Below are 19,504 nucleotides of genomic sequence, written 5' to 3' on the forward strand. Positions count from 1 at the left end.
TTATAACCTATCAGCACATCTAATCCTCACAACCACTCTTATTTATTATTAGCCCTATTTTACTAATGAGGAAACTGAGTTACAGAGACATCAAACAACTTGCCCACTGTAAAACGACTGGTTAGCAACAAAGTTGGAGTGTGAACTCAGGCAGTCTCTAACCCCAGAGCCTTCCTGCTTATTCTTTATTCTCAGCTGCTTGCGCCATGAATGTACTCATATTTTCCATAGTTACAGCTAGTGTGTATAAACAATTTTGTGTTGTTTTCCTGTCTAGCATCACTTCAAATACACACATGTATCCACAGAATCTATACAATCCAGCATTTGAAATAACAACACAGCATTCTGGCATGTTCATATGCCACGGTTTTAGATAGTCTCATTAGATGTTTCCTCTTTCTGCTTTGGTAATTTTTTTTTGTTTTGGTTTTTATCACTAGCCCTGTACAGGGCTTTGAGGTCAGCACTTAGGTAATGGAGTCAGACAGACCTGGCTTGAACGTCAGGTCACTTCCTGTTAGCTGTGCGACCTTGGGCAGGCTGCTTAACCTCACTGTGCCTGTTTCCTCAGTTCTGTTGTGGATGCAACAGTCCCTCTCGCACGTGGACTTGTTGTGTGTGGTCTTAGTTAATCCTTACATCATGAGCTTAGCATAATGCCAGATCCACCACAGGAAACATTCAAAAAATGTCAGATACTTATGAAAAATGAACAATTAGGCCCTCAAAACAAAAATTTTGTTTCCCTTGGGGTCTTTCATTTTTACTGGATAGAAAAGGACAAACAGGTTTAGAGTTCATTGCATATTATCAGAATGTGTGTCAGAAAATAAACAAACAATCACCATTCTCTTTTTACAAAGTGTCACCAGCAAGGCATGTAGCCTTATGGCTCCTACACTGGCTTCAGTCATTTGGGTTTTTAACACCTTAAAAAATACATAATGATTCTACAGCATTTCATTTGCTTTTAAATTGCCAGACAGACTATGTGTTTTTATATAAGATGATCTACTCTCTGCATTTCTTTATGCATAAGCCCTTCATGTCTTTTGAACATTTTATGTTTATTTCTGAAAAAAATGCAGGGAAGCTTTATCAATAATGGTGATTACATCCCTTCTCCACATTCCAGTGCTTTTTTTTTTTTTATGTTTATTTGATTTCATTTTCATACATACAAGTTTGAAAAAAAATCATTTAATCTATCTCTTGTCACCAGTGATAGCTTTCTTTGCTGTAACAGCTAAACATATATAAGAGCTTAACATAGATAGCCCCGTACTTATTGTGGTAAATACGTAACTCTATCTTCTTCGGGTTATTTTATGTAAGTTGCAAGACAGTGGTCACAGTTACCTCTTTTTAAATATTGTTATCAACCTAAACCAACAACATTTGTTAAATGCTTACTTATTTCCTATTGTTGTATTATTTCTGCTTTGTCATATACTAGGGTTCCTGTAATGGAATGAATAATAGTCTATTGACCAAATTTTCTGCTTTTTAATCTAATACAACTGAGATAACCGTGGCTCTGTAACATACAAAGGCACTACTTTTCTTTTAATACACTGACTATACTAAGGGAAAAAGCAACCCAAAGAGCTCGGAGAACTCTTGTAGACCAGTAACCAGTAGCTTGGAATCTAGACACAATCAGCTTAATGTTACTCGACTTACTGGGTTTCTTCAGAAAATACCCGAGTTATTACTTTTTAAAAGGTTATTCTGTCTGGGTTCCTATCTTTAAGTCCTCTTCTATTTAGGCTGAATTTTAAACATATTTATAAATTTCACTGCCATGATTCAGACGTTATAGGTAATAATAAATGATTTGTATAGAACTGCTGAAATGATCAGACTGAGAGCTAGTCTGAGAAAAAGAGGCTCGGCTTTCATTTAAAGGGTGAACCAAACTGCTGAAAGAATGGCTCAAGCTGTGTAATTTAATGAGTATAATGAGATGGCTGGAGCCTGACAATTTCATTTTAAGTAGCCTATTCCACTCCGCAAGATAAATCCCCTTTAAAATTCTAATATTAAATGCCAAGCTTTCTTAACTTTTCTCATAAGCTGAGTCCAAATGGTACATTCAATGTGACATTTATAAGAGTTAATATTATATTTTTATATTGATACCAACTGGAACATGATTTTTGACTTAGACTAAATTTTGTTTAAAAAAATTAGTCTTCAATGGCCACTTTCCAGTGGAAAGCTTTAAAACTGAGGGCAATTAAATTAAAAGGAGAGAATGGGCTAGTTGGGAACAATTTTAAAATATCACTTCGTATATAACATGATGAGGATCACTTTCAGGCTTTCTCCTTGTACATTTACCCTCACTTTTATTCTCAAAGCAATTTCTAATTAAGGCTACCAACTGTGACTACTCATCTATTGGTCTACTTACAGTTATTTTTAAAATCTCACTTTCAGTATTAATAGACATTTTATCTTAAAAGTTACTAAGAGTTACATAATATATCTGATGATATCATTTTTTTTTTTTAAGAGTTGATTTTTAAAATGAAAACAATGTCTAAAAACAGCAGTGTATCATCAGTGACAGCCCATGGACCAAATCCATCCACAATCTGTTTTTATAAATAAAGTTTTACTGAAACACAACCATGACCCTTTGTTTATGTACTGCCTTAGTCACTTTGGTGTTACAGTGGTGATGCTGAATGGTTGAGATGCAGACTATGGGGCCCACAAAGCAGAACACAATTATTGTCTGGCCCCGTATAGGAAAAGCATGCTGACCCTCAATCTAAAGACAGCACATTGAAACTACCCCTTCTGATTGAAGATCGTGACAATACAACCACAAACCTGAAAGTAATTTTAATACCCTGGACATACATGAAAATTCAAATATCTGATTGTTTCATAGGTTTATTTCATACCTTGTGACGTATCTGCATAAAAAGCTGTTGTCTCCCTTCATTTTTTTTTTTTAATCTACAAAGCTTCCTCAGCTTAGTAGTACCACTGATACCAATGCTCCCAAATTAGGAAATGGGAATATCAAAGTGATATGAAAACAATGGCCAAATTCTAAATGTAAATACATCCAAAAATTAAGCAAAGGAGCATCCTTACTGGTCAGTAGAGTCAAAGTAGGGAGATGAGATTCTAACAGGTAATGTCAGGGGAAAAAAAGAGAAGAAACTACTCCAAGTGTTATACATTCTCACCATGTATAACAGAAGGACATAGATAGTACATGTTAGATATCAGAGCTGGCAATATTTATTGAATAACCCCAGTGTACATGGCACTATACTGCATATGCTGCAAAAAGAGAGATATAAGAAATAAGCGAAATTTCCATCGCTTCTCTAGAACCAAAAATGATCACCACTATTGTACAATACATGTATTTTTTTAATATTATGAATTTAAGCAGCTCATAAACTACCTAAGGACCACTAAAATATATTCAACAAATTCCAAAAGATGTTTCAGTTATAGCCAATGAGTTCAATACAATTTTAAAGTTCTTCTTTAGTTTGTATTATTTAATGGCTAACTTCAAAGGAATCCTATCTTACCTTCTCATCAGTCTCAGAACTCCTGGCATGTCTGTATGAATAAGCTAGAAATTTCAGAAAATCCAGATCATGCGAACATAGAAGCTAGTGGCAACCATATCAGGGCAAAGGCTTTCAAAAGAGCATTGGTCAAATGATACATCCAGATCAAGGGGATTCTCACTTGATCAGCAATTAGGCTAAACCATCTTGACTTTTATAATAACTGGATGGTAAAAATGAAATGCTGAAACTTCTAGTTATCTATTTACATTCCTATAGGCTTAGGAGGAAGTGAGCATCAAAGAAATGGAAGCAAGAAAAGCAATGGGCTCCCCTATATCAGTTTACAGAGCAGCCAAAGTTCTGGGTATAGTGCTTCAAGTTATCAGTGTAATTCACCAATGGATAAATATGAAAATTAGCACTACCGCTGTTCACCTGAGCTAGCTTGAGTTACATCTGTTGGCCAGCTGTAAAAGTAAAGTGAAGTGAAGTGAAAGTCACTTAGTCGTGTCTGACTCTTTGTGACCCCATGGACTATATGGACGATACAGTCCGTGGAATTCTCCAGGCCAGAATACTGGAGTGGGTAGCCTTTCCTTCTGTAGAGGATCTTCCCAACCCAGGGATCAAACCCAGGTCTCCCATGTTGCAGGCAGATTCTCTACCAGCTGAGCCACCAGGGAAGCCCCGTAAAGTAAAGAAGCATGGCAAATAAAATTACCTGATGAGGATTTGGTATTATTCAGCCTTTTCCAGCAGATGCAGTTTATAACTCCAGTGCTATCATCCACTGCAATAGAAGTGTCAAAGAGTAAACAGAGACGTGGGCCACTACAGTGTGCAATAGCAGCACACTGCTACTGCATCCAGCCAAACTAAAAGATGACATTTTTCAACAGCCTGGTTAGGCAAATCCCTGATCAAACTTTTTTTCCACCCTTAGAAATAACTGCTTACCACACCCCAGTGGGAACTGATTCTCTGGAATGTCAATGTAATACATGAGCCCAGCAGAATGTAGTCAACGTTTCTCTCGCCCTATCTCAAGGGTATTAACTTCTGCCCAGGCCTTATCACTGCAGGGGATATAAGGAAAGCTAAACATATCACAGAGAGCCATGTTTTACTTTCATGATACAACATAATTATATCTTGGTCACACAAACAGTACTGGTCTGGCTTATTTTATCCACAGTGCAAAAGAAAAATAAAAGAATTTCCATTGTACTTGGATTTATAACTGCAGAGAAATTTAGAGATGTTTGATCAGGGATGGTAAGTGTTTCTCTTTGCCTAATTTCTGACAATCTCAGAACAGAGACGGATCAATAAGGGGTCATTGGGCTTAATGATTTTTTCAAAAAAACCAACAGCTAGACTGTTATAAAAGCACACTATGTAATACAGAAGAAATACATGGCAAAATCTTTTTATTGCTGGTTTAAATCTGTGTTTAAATCTGGTTTAACGCAGAATCTGAGAAGATTTCTTAAACTAAAATAAATTCTAGATGGATTTTACTTTATTAAATATAATACAGGTAAACTTCAGAAGATGAGAAGAAAATATGGGTGAATACTTTCAACCCTGGACTTAGAGTTGGTGGGGGGAAGACTTCTTTAAGCAGACCTGAAAATCAGAATTCATTAAAAAAAAAAAATCTGATATATTTGAACAACTAAAAACTAATTCTGTATAGCAATTTTACAAATGATGGGGTTAATATCTTAATATATAAAGAACTCACAGAAACTAATAAGGAAAAGATCAAGACTATAAGAGAAAAGGTGGCAAAGAAAAAAAATATGCCATTCATGAAAGGTATAAAAGTGACCAACAGACATATGTCAGTATGCTAAATCACTAGTTACCAGAAAAAAAGAAGAAAATTTAAATGATTTCTCAGATACTAGAATGACAAATATTAAAAATACTGATACCCTCACATGCTGTTAGTAGGAATGTAAATTCACACCAAATTTCTAAAGATTTAGTTTGGAAATATGTATCAAATTTTGAAGTGTTTATATTCTCTTAGTACTTACTTCTGTAATTTATGATGATGAGAACAACAAAACAAATATACACAGATACATACATCTTATATAAAGCTATTCATTGTAAGATCGTTTACAGTACTGAAAGCTGGAAACAACCTAAATGTTTGTAAATATCTAACTGGTTAAATGGCTACAGTCCATAAGGTCGCAAAGAGCTGGACAGGACTGAGCACACACACACTGGTTAAATAAATGACAACGGCGTGATGGACGAGAATACAAAGCACAGTGAAGATCTACAGTCACTGCGGGCTTCCCTGGTGGCTCAGCTGGTAGAGAATCTGCCCGCAATGCGGGAGACCTGGGTTTGATCCCTGGGTTGGGAAGATCCTCTGCAGAAGGAAAGGCTACCCACTCCAGTATTCTGGCCTGGAGAATTCCATGGATTGTACAGTCCATGGGATCGCAAAGAGTTGGACCCAACTGAGTGCCTTTCAGTTTCACAGTCACTGCTGTTAAAAGTTATCTCATTGTAAAATAGAAATGATATGCTAAGTCGCTTCAGTCGTGTCCAACTCTGTGCGACCCCATAGACAGCAGCCCAGAAATGATATATATATAGACATATATATCTTATATGTAATCTAATTTGCATAAAATATTAGTCTGTTTTGATAGAAATGATCTTAAGACACTAAAATATTTATGGAAGTTTCTTTTGGAGAATATAGAAGGAACCCCAAAGTCAATGTATACATTGACTGTAAGCTTAATTTCAGGAATATTAAAATGAGAAAGAAATATGCATAATAGCAATGAGGAAAGAAGGTATATCTATGTCTCTTCATACTGTGCTCAGTCATGTCTGACTCTTTGTGGTCCCATGGATTGTAGCCTGCCAGGCTCCTCTGTCCGTGGAATTTTCCAGGCAAGAATACCGGAATGGGTTGCCACTTCCTATTCCAGGGGATATTCCTGACCCAGGGATCAAACCCATGTCTCTCATGTCTCCTTCATTGGCAGGTAGATTCTTCACCACTAGCGCCACCTGGGAAGCCCCATTTCTTCATATTAGGAACATGTTAAAAATATAGGAAGGATGTTCACCCAAACACTGACACTGTTTTTGCCTGATTTATAGATTTTCACAGGAATTTTATGAAAATTTATTAAAATTTTCTCTGGCTTTAAATTTTATCTTATAATGAGTATCATTTTAAGAAGCAAAAAAAAAAAAAAATCAATAAAATGTATGACGCTTCTAGGCAACACTACTTTTCTGGCCAGTTTAAAACTCTTGATTTACCATGTTAAGTAAAAAAATATTAGCACCCAAGCATTTGTCCTAGAAAACGTGAGGTCATTCTGGTCTTAACTATAGTCTCCCTGGATTCTAGGTCTGAGCTTGAGTTGCTGCCAGGTGCTGTGTGTGCTCAGGATCCCCCCACCAAGCTCTCTGACTTCCTGGTTTGTAACCTCTCCTGGCAGACCCTGTCCCAACGCCCTGAGGTCTCACTGCTGGAAGGCCCAAGAAGGGGAGCGTCCCTGCAGTGCTGGGCAGTCCTCCCACACTGGGCGCCATGACCTGGGCTGCTGACCTTTTGTTTCAGCCATGGGAAGAATCGGGCTAAGCAGGAAGCAAATCTAGCATATAGGAGTGGGGTGAGTCAGGAGGAACAAACAGGACCTGGGACAGCAGGAGTGGCCGCCTGGCAGGTAGCCCGAGAGCCAAGCTGGGCCTAAGAGTGTCAGGGAGTGTGTAGCTCTCTCTTGAGCAGGCCTCACGAGAATTAAAGTCGCAGAAGTGTTTCTACTCTCAACTTTCAAATGCTTTTCATGTCCCCACAAACCACAAATGTGTCACACTCTCACGATATCCAGTCTAAGAGAAAGGGTTATTGGGGAAGAGGCAGCCATATCATCTTCATCTTTTCATAATGAGAAAAGGGGTTAGATGAAGCCCTTTTAGGTCAGAGACATTATATCTGGCCTGGTTCTAGAGCCAGGACTAATGTCCTCAAATAGCCACATTTTGATCTAAAAATCAGAAAATTAAAAACCAGATGCTTCAAGGACTTCACTGGTGGCCCAGTGGTTAGATCTTCACGGTCCCAAGCAGAGGGCCTGGGTTGTTTGATCCCTGGTCAGGAAACTAGATCCCACATGCCATAACTAAAAAAAAAAAAAAATCCTGTATGCTGCAAATAAGACCTAAGCCAAATAAACAAGTTAAAAAAAAAAAAAAGGTGCAGCTGATCTTTTGGGGGGAGGGGTGTAGGAGAGAAAAAAACCACATTTGAGTTATACAGAGACTACAAGAACACTGGAGTCAGTAAAGAGATTGGATCATCAGTGGAACCTTGAACAAATAACTGAGCTTTAGTTTTCTCGTCTATAAGATGGCAATAATATTTGTCCTTTCAACTTCAAAAGATTAGGAGGAGAACAACATGAAATTATGCATGTAGAAGTGCTCTGTAAACTGAAAAATACTAATATTTCATCACTGGTACTTGGAGAGGAAGTACTATAACGTCTTACAGATAAGGTAGTAGCCAGTAGTTGAGAATGCTACAGGAACTCGGTGAATGTTTATTGAACTGTCTGGAGATAAAGAGAACCAGTATCTTTGGTAAAATAAGGCACAGAAGAGATCCAGGATGGGGATATATGACACGATGATCTATTTTAGAGTTTAAAAAAATATATGTAGGCTGGGAAAAAGCAGAGGGTGTGAGAAATCTCCCCTCTCACATGTCATAAGCACAAGACAATCATCCCCAGGAAAATGAATATATGTTGGAGAAACTGTATCTGTAAATTATCAACCAAACACAGATAGTCAAGGGGATGTTCTTGGTCACCTAGTTCAACTACCTTCTGTTTTTCCCCCAAGTAGAACAAGAATGCAAATCCAAGTCAGTACAACAAAAAGTGACAAAGTCAATTATAGCAAAGGTTTGGAATTCAAAGTTAAGGTTCCCACAAAACATTTAGCTTGGCCTCTTAACTATGAGAATTGTAGGCAATATACTAAAATGATGACATTAAATTCAATGAAAAAAAAAAACCAAGACCAGTGACACTAAATCATATTCTAACAATCTGCTGGTGTTCAAACTATATAGAAACCCTTTATTTAGTTTCTGTCATCGTAAGGGAAGGGAAATTTTCTGATATTCTTTACACCTTTGGGTACCAAAATGTTTTTTTTAAAAACTGTTTTGGATATAAATCTTGTAAATTATTTTTCCATCTCTCCCCTCTTCTTTAAGTTTACTTTAATGTTAGTCTGGCCTTCTTACTTTAAAGGTTATCAATATAAACGTATACTACCATCGTCTGCTATTTATAGCTATGCCCTAGGTATCAGGTGTCTGTCCCTGATCAGCCAGTGACCCTGGACTGCATTTTAAGTCTTCTGTCTCCCAGCTCCCAACAACTGTCACCTGACAGCATTCGTCAGTATCATTCCTACCTGTTGCTTCATTTGACACTTAGTCCATGTTGGTGGCTGCAAATGGTTCCCATTAGGGGCCAAGTACATAAGAGTTTGTGAGAGACCTCCGCTGCTCTGAAAGGCTGGGGTTTCTTTAGATTCAATGTCCAGCTAAGTGTGGTCCTTCCGCATAAACTCAATGCCAGACAAAATTGTTCTTACCTCCGTAACTGTAGAATGCATCTTTTTCTCGCACTCCAATCACGGTTCCTAAGATATCCACCTGTTTTATTGGATGCCCGTTGTAAAAAAATACACCTGAAATTAAAGGGAAGAAGAAGGCAAAGTCCATATAATGTATGATGACGTTTTCTGCTTCAGTAAATGTTAACTGTGTCAGAAACTCAATGGCATGCTGCTTGCTAAAATTTCAGACGGAAGAATCGGCTATTGACCAATGCCAAGCCCTAAGAAATGCAGATGTCTTTTCCTCAAGGGTTATAAGTGAAAGTTTGGTTTTTAAGAAGCTCGAGCGAGTACAGAAGAGAGAAAACCAATACTGCTAACTACATCTGGTTAATCTCTCCACCTGTGACAATGAAATGCACCTCCCTGTAGAACTCTCATAAGGGGCATAAAGACAGCCATGGTATTATGAGACCTGACACAGTACTTATATTTTGAGGGACTGGAAAAGGAAAGAGAGAGCAAACCACGAGAAAGGCTTCTTTGGCTTTTATAGGAAACCAGTCATCATTTCTACGAATTAGCAGGTTTTTTTTTTTTAAAGAAAGAGACAATAATTAGGTTACAAAACATGACCCTTTGGGGCCAGCAGATTACAACTCAAAAACTTCTCTTTTAAAAATTCTACTTCCAAAACTTAGGCGACAGACAGATGCCAGCAGGCAGGTTCCCCCCAGAGGAGAAACCTGAGAGGGAGAACCCTACCCACCAACAACCAGAGGCCTTTTCTGGACTCAGTGACAGAGACGGAACAGAGAGGGGGACTCCTGGCACTGGTGAGTCCCCTGTTCCCACCTGAGGCCCCAGTGCTGCCCCACCTCCTGGGAAACCCCCAACATCCTTACCTGAACTGCCTATTTGAGCTTAAGCTACCTGCACTGGGTTCTGGGGATTAAAATCTTTCCCAGCGTTTTTTTTTCCCCTCCCTATGAGGACTGAATTCTTTACTTTCAGAAAGAGGCTATAAACGGTGACTTCCTTTTCAAATACATACATGAACTGTAAACAAAGACTCAGTTATCACTCAGTTATCAGCATTTGGCCACCCTCACCCTCTCTGGTTCTTGCCAAGCCTGCTCAGAGCTTATCTTTTCCACATCGTCTGTGGGGAGGGGGCCCTGCACTGAACCCTGAAGCCCTTCAGAAACCACCAGAATGACTTTGCTGATGGTTCTCTTGTTTCCCACATGGATACAGGGGCTGGGAACCTGTCACCTGTGGTTCAGTCCCCACGTGGGAGATGGACAAGGAAACTCTGAGCCTCAGTCAGCCTGCGATTTTAGGAGAGGGGGACATGGTTTGAAGGTGTCAAATTTAGCCGAAAGAAGGGCCATCTCCCTAGCAGAGGCAGACTTCTAAAGATGACTTAGCAGACTGGAGAGCCTGTGCAGAGGGCAACCTTGGGGGCCAAGAGCTGAAGTGGCGGGGCCACATGGGCTAAGGAGCCTGGATCCCTGCGTCACTCCTGGAACAGAGTCGCTTCCTCTAGGAACACCTGGATTGAACAGGGTTAAACTGACTCCGTGGAAAATCCACGAAATCTCCAGAGTAGGGCTGTACTTGAATGACTTCTGAGTTCTTACCATTGAAATCCAGTGATGAGCTGCAGGGAGACCCTCAGTCCCCCGGCCCTGCCTGCCTGCACTGACCAGACACAAAGGAGAGAGTGAGCCTTCAGAGGGAGCCAGGTCCCACAGGACCTTTGCCGGCAGGCTCAGGCTTCCTGTGGCAGAAGGGAAGTTTAAATGAGGGCGTGGGGCATGGCGTCCTCTGCACCACCCCCGCGCCAGGACATGCTCACACGCAGACAGGGGCCATGGCGGCAGACCTTGCTTTCATCCAGCTTTGCTGTAGGGCCGGATGGGGGTGATGGTGACCCAAGTTCCAGACTGGTCTCTGGCTGTGGTCAGCCCTTTCTGCTTCCCCAAATGCCCTGAACTTTCTATTTGAGTACTGAGCAGAGCTAACTTAGGGAGAACTCTCTCTTAGAACCTGACTGGCCTCTCCCTCCCCCAACCTAACTGAAGGTCGGTCCAGGTTGTCATGCTTTAGAAACGGTGCGCTCCTGGTGCCATCAGAGATGCAACAGCCCACCGGGCTCTATGTGGTTGGCTGTGGCTCCCAGGACACCAGCAGTTAAGGGCAGAGCCGTGGAGCCTTGTGGACCCCTGGAGGGCCTGCTGCCTGGCCCTGAAATGTCTTTCCAGCACCTTGAAGCCAAGAAGGCTTGAAACAAGCCCCAGGACTCTTTGGGTCTTCCTGGGATAACCTGGTATGTACTGCTATGGTGGTTTTTATAACGAAGAGTGGATATATTTTAAGAAGGGGAGAAGCGCCAGCCAAAAGGTGTTCCACCTGGGCTGAAGTACACGGAAAAGCCAAGTACATGGAGTATACAGGATTGATGACACAAAGCCAACCAAGTCCTCAAGTTACCCGTGGTGGATGCCAGTCCTCTGACATTACCAACTCTGCATGGGGCAACACTTAAAAAATATCTGAACAGGTAGGCTTTCTTGAAAACAGATTGAAAAGAGAGCCCCCTAAACTTTCACCTCATAGACTGTCAATGCTTGTCTTCAAGGCCAAAGTCACTCAAAGATGCAAAATAACAAGGAAAAACATACAAGCAAGATAGAACAGTGAAGGACACATATAGCAGAAAATAACAGATGATTTGAGTAAAATCATTCAGAGAAAATTGTTTGAAGAGGGAATACACTGCTTGGAAGTAGAGAAGGAAGTTCCCCCAGTGCATAGAAACTCAGATGATAGACTTCAGAAGCACAACCTCCACAAGGAGGAGGACATTGAAAAAGCAATGGAGAGAGCCACTTCCTTCTCTCAATACCAAGTCTCTTCTGTGAGAAAAGGAAGTTGGATGGCAGCTCCACGGACAGAGAGAAAGCCTGAGGAGCAAAGAAAAGAAAATCACCACCACAACAGATACTGGCTGACAATGAGTTTAACCTGCAGCCTTTGTGAAGTGGGCCTTTCACTCCTGGTGCCTTTGCTCCACATGCGGCTCCCAGAGCCCCAACCACCTCAGGGGATCCATTGCCTGGATCGTCAGGTCCCCAGGAAGGAGGACGGTCATGCTGGGAGGGCTCAGGGACCCAGGGTCACAGGCAGCTTTGATTCAGCTTTCACAGCAATGACCTGAACAGCCACACCCACTGCGAGACATTGGCCTTTATTCTCTTTCTTAAAAGCAACTTTGATTTATTTGTTGGTCTTGTTGTTGTTGTTCAGTCACTCAATAATGTCTGGCTCTTTGAGACCCCCGTGGACTGCTGCACGCCAGGCTTCAACTCCCAGAGTTAACTCACGTCCATTGAGTTGATCTAACTCCTTTTATTTAATTGATGCTACAAACACTCTTCCCCAGTGGCTCAGACGGTAAAGCGTCTGCCTAAGGTGCGGGAGACCCGGGTTCAATCCCTGGGTCGGGAAGATCTCCTGGAGAAGGAAATGGCAACCCACCGCAGTACTCTTGCCTGGAAAATCCTATGGACAGAGGAGCCTGGTAGGCTACAGTCCATGGGGTCACAAAGAGTCAGACACTACTGAGTGACTTCACTTCACAGATACTCTTACTGAAGTCTGATAGCATTAAAATGCCTAAGATAATATTTTTTTAAATACATTATTCATTTAATATAATTCTTATAAATACATTATATCCATGTCATTGGGTCCTCTACAATTAGATAATATAAGCATCGTATTTTGATTCAAATAAAAGAGTCTCTATTATTTTATCCCATCAGTAAAGCTTGATATAGATAAGGAAATTCAGAATAATAAAGACCATTTCTGTATGCTATGAGCTGTAACAAACCAAATCAAACCAAACCAAAACCCCAAACCTAAGCATCATCACCACCATAGTCAAACTTCAGGACATCCTGTTAGTTTAACGCTAAATTCATAGGTTAATTTAGGGGAGCTGACAATTGGCAACCATTTTGCAAGGCAATTCTGATGCTGACTAGCCAGAGTAAAGTTGAACTTCCCAGGATAAGGGCAGAGTCTCTCGTAAGAGACTCGTACTTCAGGCACCAGCCCCAAGTTTGAGGCTCCTCAGGCCATGCACACTTCTGACAACTGGCTACAAACACCCTCCACAGCAAACTCAGGTCTGATACTTTCATACAATGACACGCGGGACTCGGGGAGGTGCTATACTTAAGACTATAGTTTTATAATGAAGGGGACAAACCGGGACCAGCCAAAGGAAGAGATACATTGGACAAGGTCTGGGAGAGACTAAGCATAACACTGCCGGGTCCTCAGGACACATCGCCTTCACACATTGATGTAGGATTACCAACCAGGAAAGCTCACCCAAGCCTCAAGGTCCAGAGTCTTAATGAGGATTTCATTACACAAGCGAGACTGACTCAATCACTGCCCACTTGACAACTCAATCGCCAGTCCCCCTCCCCTCCCACAGGGTTGGATTGATGTCACCTGGCTCAAAACCAACCCTCTTAATCACAAGGTTGGTTTTTCAGGCCTGAAAGGCCCCCACCCTGAAACTACCTAGGGGCCCAGCAGGAGGTTCCTCATTAGCATAAAATCAGATGTGGTTCAAGGAGTCTACCATGAATAACAAACACACTATCATTCCAGAAATCCAAAGATCTTCCAGGAGCCTCCCACAAAAGCCACCCGAATTCTTCATTATACATTTGTTTCTTTTTTTTAAGTCGTTTTTTGGTTAACTTTTGTTATTTTAAAATATTCTTTGCTGTTTAAGCATTTCTAAATTTTATGCGGTCAAAATAAAAGTTTTTTTCTTTATGACAACCAAACCAAACACAACAACAGCAAAACAACACAAAACTAAAACCTAGACTAGTAGTTACTTCCCACCCTTCAGGATGCTACAGTCTATAGAAGATCACTCTATGAAATTAGTTAATGACTTCTTCAACCATGAAGTTTTGAAACCAAGCAGGGCCCTGCAGGGGCTCTCCTGGGTACAAAAGCATTTCTGTGTCTGTGTCGATTTTTTTTTTTTTTTGTAGAAAAAAAGGTTTCAGCCTCTTAGACCTTCCCTGAGTTCCAAAGGGCAGATTCAAGCAGTTACTAATTAAGGGAGTGGGGGATGCAGAAGCAAAGCCCAAGCAGTCAAGAAACAATAGTGCCTCAAACAAAACAGACTCCCAGTTCCCCCTTAAGGGGAATACCTAACAACCTGATTCACACCTTTGAGTTCTTCTGCAGGCACTAAGAACCCCCACCCAGGATGATGGTAACTACAAGCTGAGTGCCCAGACTGGTCAAAACCAGGAGACTGATGATTGCGATTCCGGTAATAGCAGCCTGTTACCTGACCACCAACCAATCAGAAGAAAGGCATACACCACGTAGCCCTCATTCCAAATATTGCTTTTCAAAACTCTTCCCTGAAAACCACGAAGGGAGTTCAGGTTTTCTGAGCCTGAGATGCCTGTTCTCCTTGCCTTGGCCCTTACAATAAACCTTTCTCTGCTCCAAACCCCAACATTTTGGTTTCTTTGGTCTTGCTGTGCAAGCGGCACACAAACCTGGGTTTGGCAACAGTTGCGTTTTAAAAATGACATCTGAAACATTACCACCAGTGACTGGGAGCAGTTTTCCATGATGTGTTAATACATTATAAAGTCCTTCACCCACAGGAAGAGTTTGGCCCCTGTTATGTCCCTGATACTTCCTTGAGCACCTACAGAAGACCTTTAAGCAAGACTGGCATTTGGTGTGAATTAATTTCTTCCTAAGGAGATGAGTTATGAAGAATACCAGACTGGTCTGAGAAACAGACAACAGAGAGGAAGGACGGCTGCCTTCCAAGGAAAAAACCAGATCATCTCCAACAATACTTAGAAAATAAAGGTGTGGTGAAAAAAATCTGTACAAAAGCCTTTGGTATAAGGTCATCCAAATATATTGGTAATGAGGATGGGAAACACACAAAACATGGTCTCATTAAAATTGTACATAGTTGAGATTCTTAACCACTTCTGACTCATAGCTTGCTATTCATTCAAAATAGCAAAGAGAGTTTAATCAAACTTCTCAGATAGCATAATAAACATGTGAAGATTCATCCACAGCTATGTGAATTACTTATTATCCTAAACTGTATTTGCTATACTTGGAGGTATGAAGATCCTACCTTTAGCGACCACCACTCTGATTTTAAAAATGATTTCTAACTTTACAATGCTTTGTTGCTCCAGTTACTATGATTCGAGAGCCCATTAGAGGCCAGGCACTGTTTAAGAGCTGGGATTACATAGATGAACAAGGCAGATGATGTCTTTCCTCTTGGGGAGTTTATATTATTTTGATTCTGATCTTGATTCTGATCTATTCAAACAAAACCAAACTCCACAAGAAAATCAGGCACAGTTAATCCTCTCTTTACAAAGAAAACTCTTAAGCTTTACAGGTGAGTCACATACCCATACCCAGGCCAGGTAAGTGGTTAGAAAAAGAAGTAAGGCCTAAGTTTTCTACCACAAACAGGTCCAGAGAAAAACAACTGAGCATTTTTAAATATGAAAGACCTCAAACCCAAGTAAAAACATTCTTCAGTACAAAGTTACTGCCCCAAACATCTATTTAAAAAAGATTTAGATTGTTTTGAACTTGCACAGAAATGAACTTGTCTAAGGATGCAGGTTAGGTCAGTTTCAAAGCTGCAACTGGAAAGGTTCTTCTAAGCCCCTAAGCCCCAAATTTCTGCAGCTTTGGGGGAAGGAAGGGTGGGGTACAGATGCAGCCCAGAGTAGCCACCTGGGTGACCAGCCACATACCTTGTACCTGGCCAGACTCCTTCAAGTCCAGGATGTCCCTGATGTAGAGTTTTGCAAAGGCTAGAAACACAGGATCCAAACCCCACAAGAGGGAAGGAGTTTCGTCTTCACACTGGCTGGAGTTAGACTCCATCTGGAGACTGGGCTGTGGCTTCCAGCCAGCCCTGAAAAGCTCAGCATCTAGAGCCGAGATCTAGATGGGAGACAAAAACCAGGAGGCAAAGCTGGTAACTTGGGTATTGAAATCGTCACGGCCCCTAAGCTGTTCCCTGGGCAGGCATCCCGAACTCTGGGAGGGGTAAACCCAGGGCCCCGGGCCTGTTAAACTGCGCGCCAAGGGCTTGAGGAAGGAGGTATTCCTCCAGTGAGGGCCCCTGAGTTCCTCAAGGCTTTTTCTTCTGCCCCACGGCAGTGTTTCTCCTTCTCCAAGGTACCCATTTCTAAATGGCTAAACACCAACTTTTCACTTGGGGGACATAAGGCCATATATGCGTACCCCGAAACCGCTTTAATACGTGGGTTCCAGAGAGGAATGGGCACCCTCGTGGCCAGACACGAGAGGGGGTAGAGTGGGTGGGACCGTTTGTAGCTAGGCCCCTGCATCTTCCGGTGTTGGGGATGAGACTGAGAAAGGGAGGAAAAGGAAACGAAAAACAGACCCGGTCGCGGCCCCTCCCGCCGCACCCGCGCCGTCGGCCCACAGGTCCTCGGAGCGCGCATGCCCGGCCCGTCCGGCGCTCAGAGGCCGCGGGCGCCCAAAGCCTGGAGGCGGCGCCGCCAACCCCGCCCGGAGCAGAAGCGCTAGGTCGAAGTCACCTCCCGTGCTCCCAGCTAAGGAGCTGGGGGGTTGGGCCCGACACCCTCCCGCGCGCGGGACCTACCACTGTGTCCCCGCCCAGGCCCTTCCTTCTTGCCGCCCGCGGCTCCGCCCCTTCCCAACGAGGCCGCGCCCCATTTTGCATCCCGCTGCGGCCTAGCCAGGTGCTCCTTTCCAGGTGGTGGCCGGCCTTGGCAAGGGCTGCGCGGGGCCCATTGCTTCTAGCAGCGACTTTCTTGAGTCTCCAAGGAAGTGCAGAACCCAAATCTCCGAGGCCTGGAAGCTGGCCCTAAAACTCCTGCTGCCCAATCCCCGCCTTCTTAAGTCCCCCTTTCATCCCAACTTAGTGGTGGGACCCTGACCCATGACCTCCAAGAGGTTAGGACTGGGTCAGACTTTTTTCTTTCCCTGTATGTTAAATGAACAAATAAAGCAATACCAAAAGCAGGGTTACATTGTGGTATTTTAAATATTTATTTACACTTGATAAATGATTTACTAACACACCCACTCTTTGATACTATACAGTCTCACTTTAGATAATGTTGGTACCTAAACTCGAGCTCTTGAGTGAATGTGAGGCCTTGGCTCTGCCAGAGACTAGCCTTCTTTGCAAGAGCATGACAAATTTTGTCTCCTTTGCTCTTATTCTGTGTGTACTCCAGAATGTTGTGCGTTTAAGACTTTTGAAGACTGCCATTTTGGTAAATTATGGCCACCTTGATGGTGCTTGTCCCCTGTATCCCCAATTAAAAGTGAGAAAAGATAGCTATGTTGCTCTCATAAATAAATAAGCCACATCATGACATTGCTTGAGATGGCAAGAGTTCTTCCTAACTTACAGGGACTCTGTAAAATGGCAGAAAGGGTACAGGTCATGCTGGAAGGCCATGCCTACGGGAGATAAGTGGTGGCCAAAGAGATAACTGCCAAACTATTTAGCAGAAAAGGAGCTTCAAGCAGCTGGAACGGAAAATGTGTGTCATTGAAACAATGGCATTTAATTACATCCCTGGCCACTGAAGAAGCTAAAAAACAGAATCCTTGGTAAAGAAGAGCATCCCCTGTGATGAACAGTTGAGTCTATCAAGATTGAGGTTTAATTAAGAGAAGTACTTTTCTAATAGGGGGAGGTTCTCTTCAAGGAAGGACACCCAATATGAGTAGGGTAGGATGAGTGCTTCCAGCTGACTTGTAAGGTGGGGAAAGACAGGTTGGGTGACATTTCTGACTGCACACATCTGTCCCAGGGTGGAACTCGAGAAGAAAATCACTATTGAGTGTAGGCAGAGCCCAACATTTTAGGAATGACTCTTATGACTCTTAAGGGTTGGGTGCTAGAAACCAAGGCCCTTCAGGACTCCAAGCTTATTAATGACCTTGGGGACGGCCACATCCATTTGGTAGGTGTGGCCCCATACCCGGGGACAGACTGCCCCTGAAGTCATCATTTACCATGAAAGGACTCCTTGGAGTTTAAGGATGTTCCTTTTGATCCGAGCTCAAAATGTAGTTGGGTGTAGAATAGAATGTTCTAGACTGTTGAAGCATCTGGAAGAGTTTGCAAGGATCCTCTTCTCTGTTCCCTGGAGAAGGAAATGGCAACCCACTCCAGTACTATTGCCTGGAAAATCCCATGGACAGAGGAGCCTGGTAGGCTACAGTCTATGGGGTCGCAAAGAGTCGGACACGACTGAGCGACTTCACTGTCACTGTCACTGTCTTCTCTGTTATCACCATCAGGAGAGATTCCAAGTTCCAAGTCATGCTTACACGTGCAGAGGGCCTGGAGGACTCTTGGCTGGGATTCCACAGCACTGCAAAGCAGACACTTTAAACCCAACCATCGACACAATGCTAGGAACCCTTCTCAGTGTGAAATAACTTGGTTTTGCAAGCATTTCTGACAGACCAGACAATCCTTTCCAGAAATTGAGACTTTAATAAATTCTTCTAGAAAATGAGGGGATTGAACTGCATATCTTCTACCTCAAAGCACAAACCATATTATCTTAACTGTTTTCTACACCTAACAGGTAGAATAGAGTGCTCTCTTGCACATTGACTTAAATTTGAAGTTTACGTTAGTAGAGTAGCAGTTAGAAGTTTATAATAAAGACAGCTTATCAATGCTATTCGGAGAAGGCAATGGCACCCCACTCCAGTACTCTTGCCTGGAAAATCCCATGGATGGAGGAGCCTGGTAGGCTGCAGTCCATGGGGTTGCAAAGAGCTGGACACGACTGAGCGACTTCACTTTCACTTTTCACTTTCATGCATTGGAGGAGGAAATGGCAACCCACTCCAGTGTTCTTGCCTAGAGAATCCCAGGGACAGCGGGGCCTGGTGGGCTGCCGTCTATGGGGTCGCACAGAGTTGGACACGACTGAAGTGACTTAGCAGCAGCAGCAGCAGCATCAATGCTATTATGTTAATGTTATAACCCTGGGGGGTGGGGTGGCATTTTTGGCCACTCAGCCTACTTTAAATACTCTCTGCGTGCTATGGGGAAGCACTAGAAATTTTTATTTCACTGGAGCAAAAAGAGTAATATATTAAATAAAACAAGAGGCTAAATTGTGTGGCCTGACTAATAACTAATACGTGGGTTACAGAAGGTAAACTGGAAGGGAAGAGAAGGGGGC

General features: G+C 42.3%; 1 protein-coding gene across 31 annotated transcripts in view; it reads right to left on the bottom strand.

The window, feature by feature from the left end:
- STN1 (STN1 subunit of CST complex) overlaps positions 1-17,225 on the bottom strand; it is a 59,728-nt gene extending 42,503 nt beyond the window's left edge. For 9 of the 31 annotated variants that reach the window (XM_086377638.1, XM_086377613.1, XM_086377612.1 and 6 more), the window contains exons 1-4: positions 16,924-17,214; positions 16,043-16,235; positions 9,213-9,308; positions 4,273-4,341 (exon numbers count right to left, since the gene is read on the bottom strand). In XM_086377638.1, coding sequence (XP_086233764.1) covers positions 4,273-4,341; positions 9,213-9,308; positions 16,043-16,235; positions 16,924-17,004 — 439 coding nt within the window. In that variant the 5' untranslated portion in view covers positions 17,005-17,214. Of the gene's footprint in view, positions 1-4,272; positions 4,342-9,212; positions 9,309-13,583; positions 13,605-16,042; positions 16,236-16,538; positions 16,800-16,923 lie in introns of those variants that run through there. The other 22 variants (XM_086377627.1, XM_086377616.1, XM_086377625.1 and 19 more) reach the window with 7 other exon arrangements.
- Between the last annotated feature and the right edge of the window lie 2,279 nt (positions 17,226-19,504).

Source organism: Bos grunniens, chromosome 26 (assembly GCF_055505025.1).
Source record: "Bos grunniens cultivar Pamir isolate PY7600 chromosome 26, Bosgru_T2T1.0, whole genome shotgun sequence".
Lineage (NCBI taxonomy): Eukaryota > Metazoa > Chordata > Mammalia > Artiodactyla > Bovidae > Bos > Bos grunniens.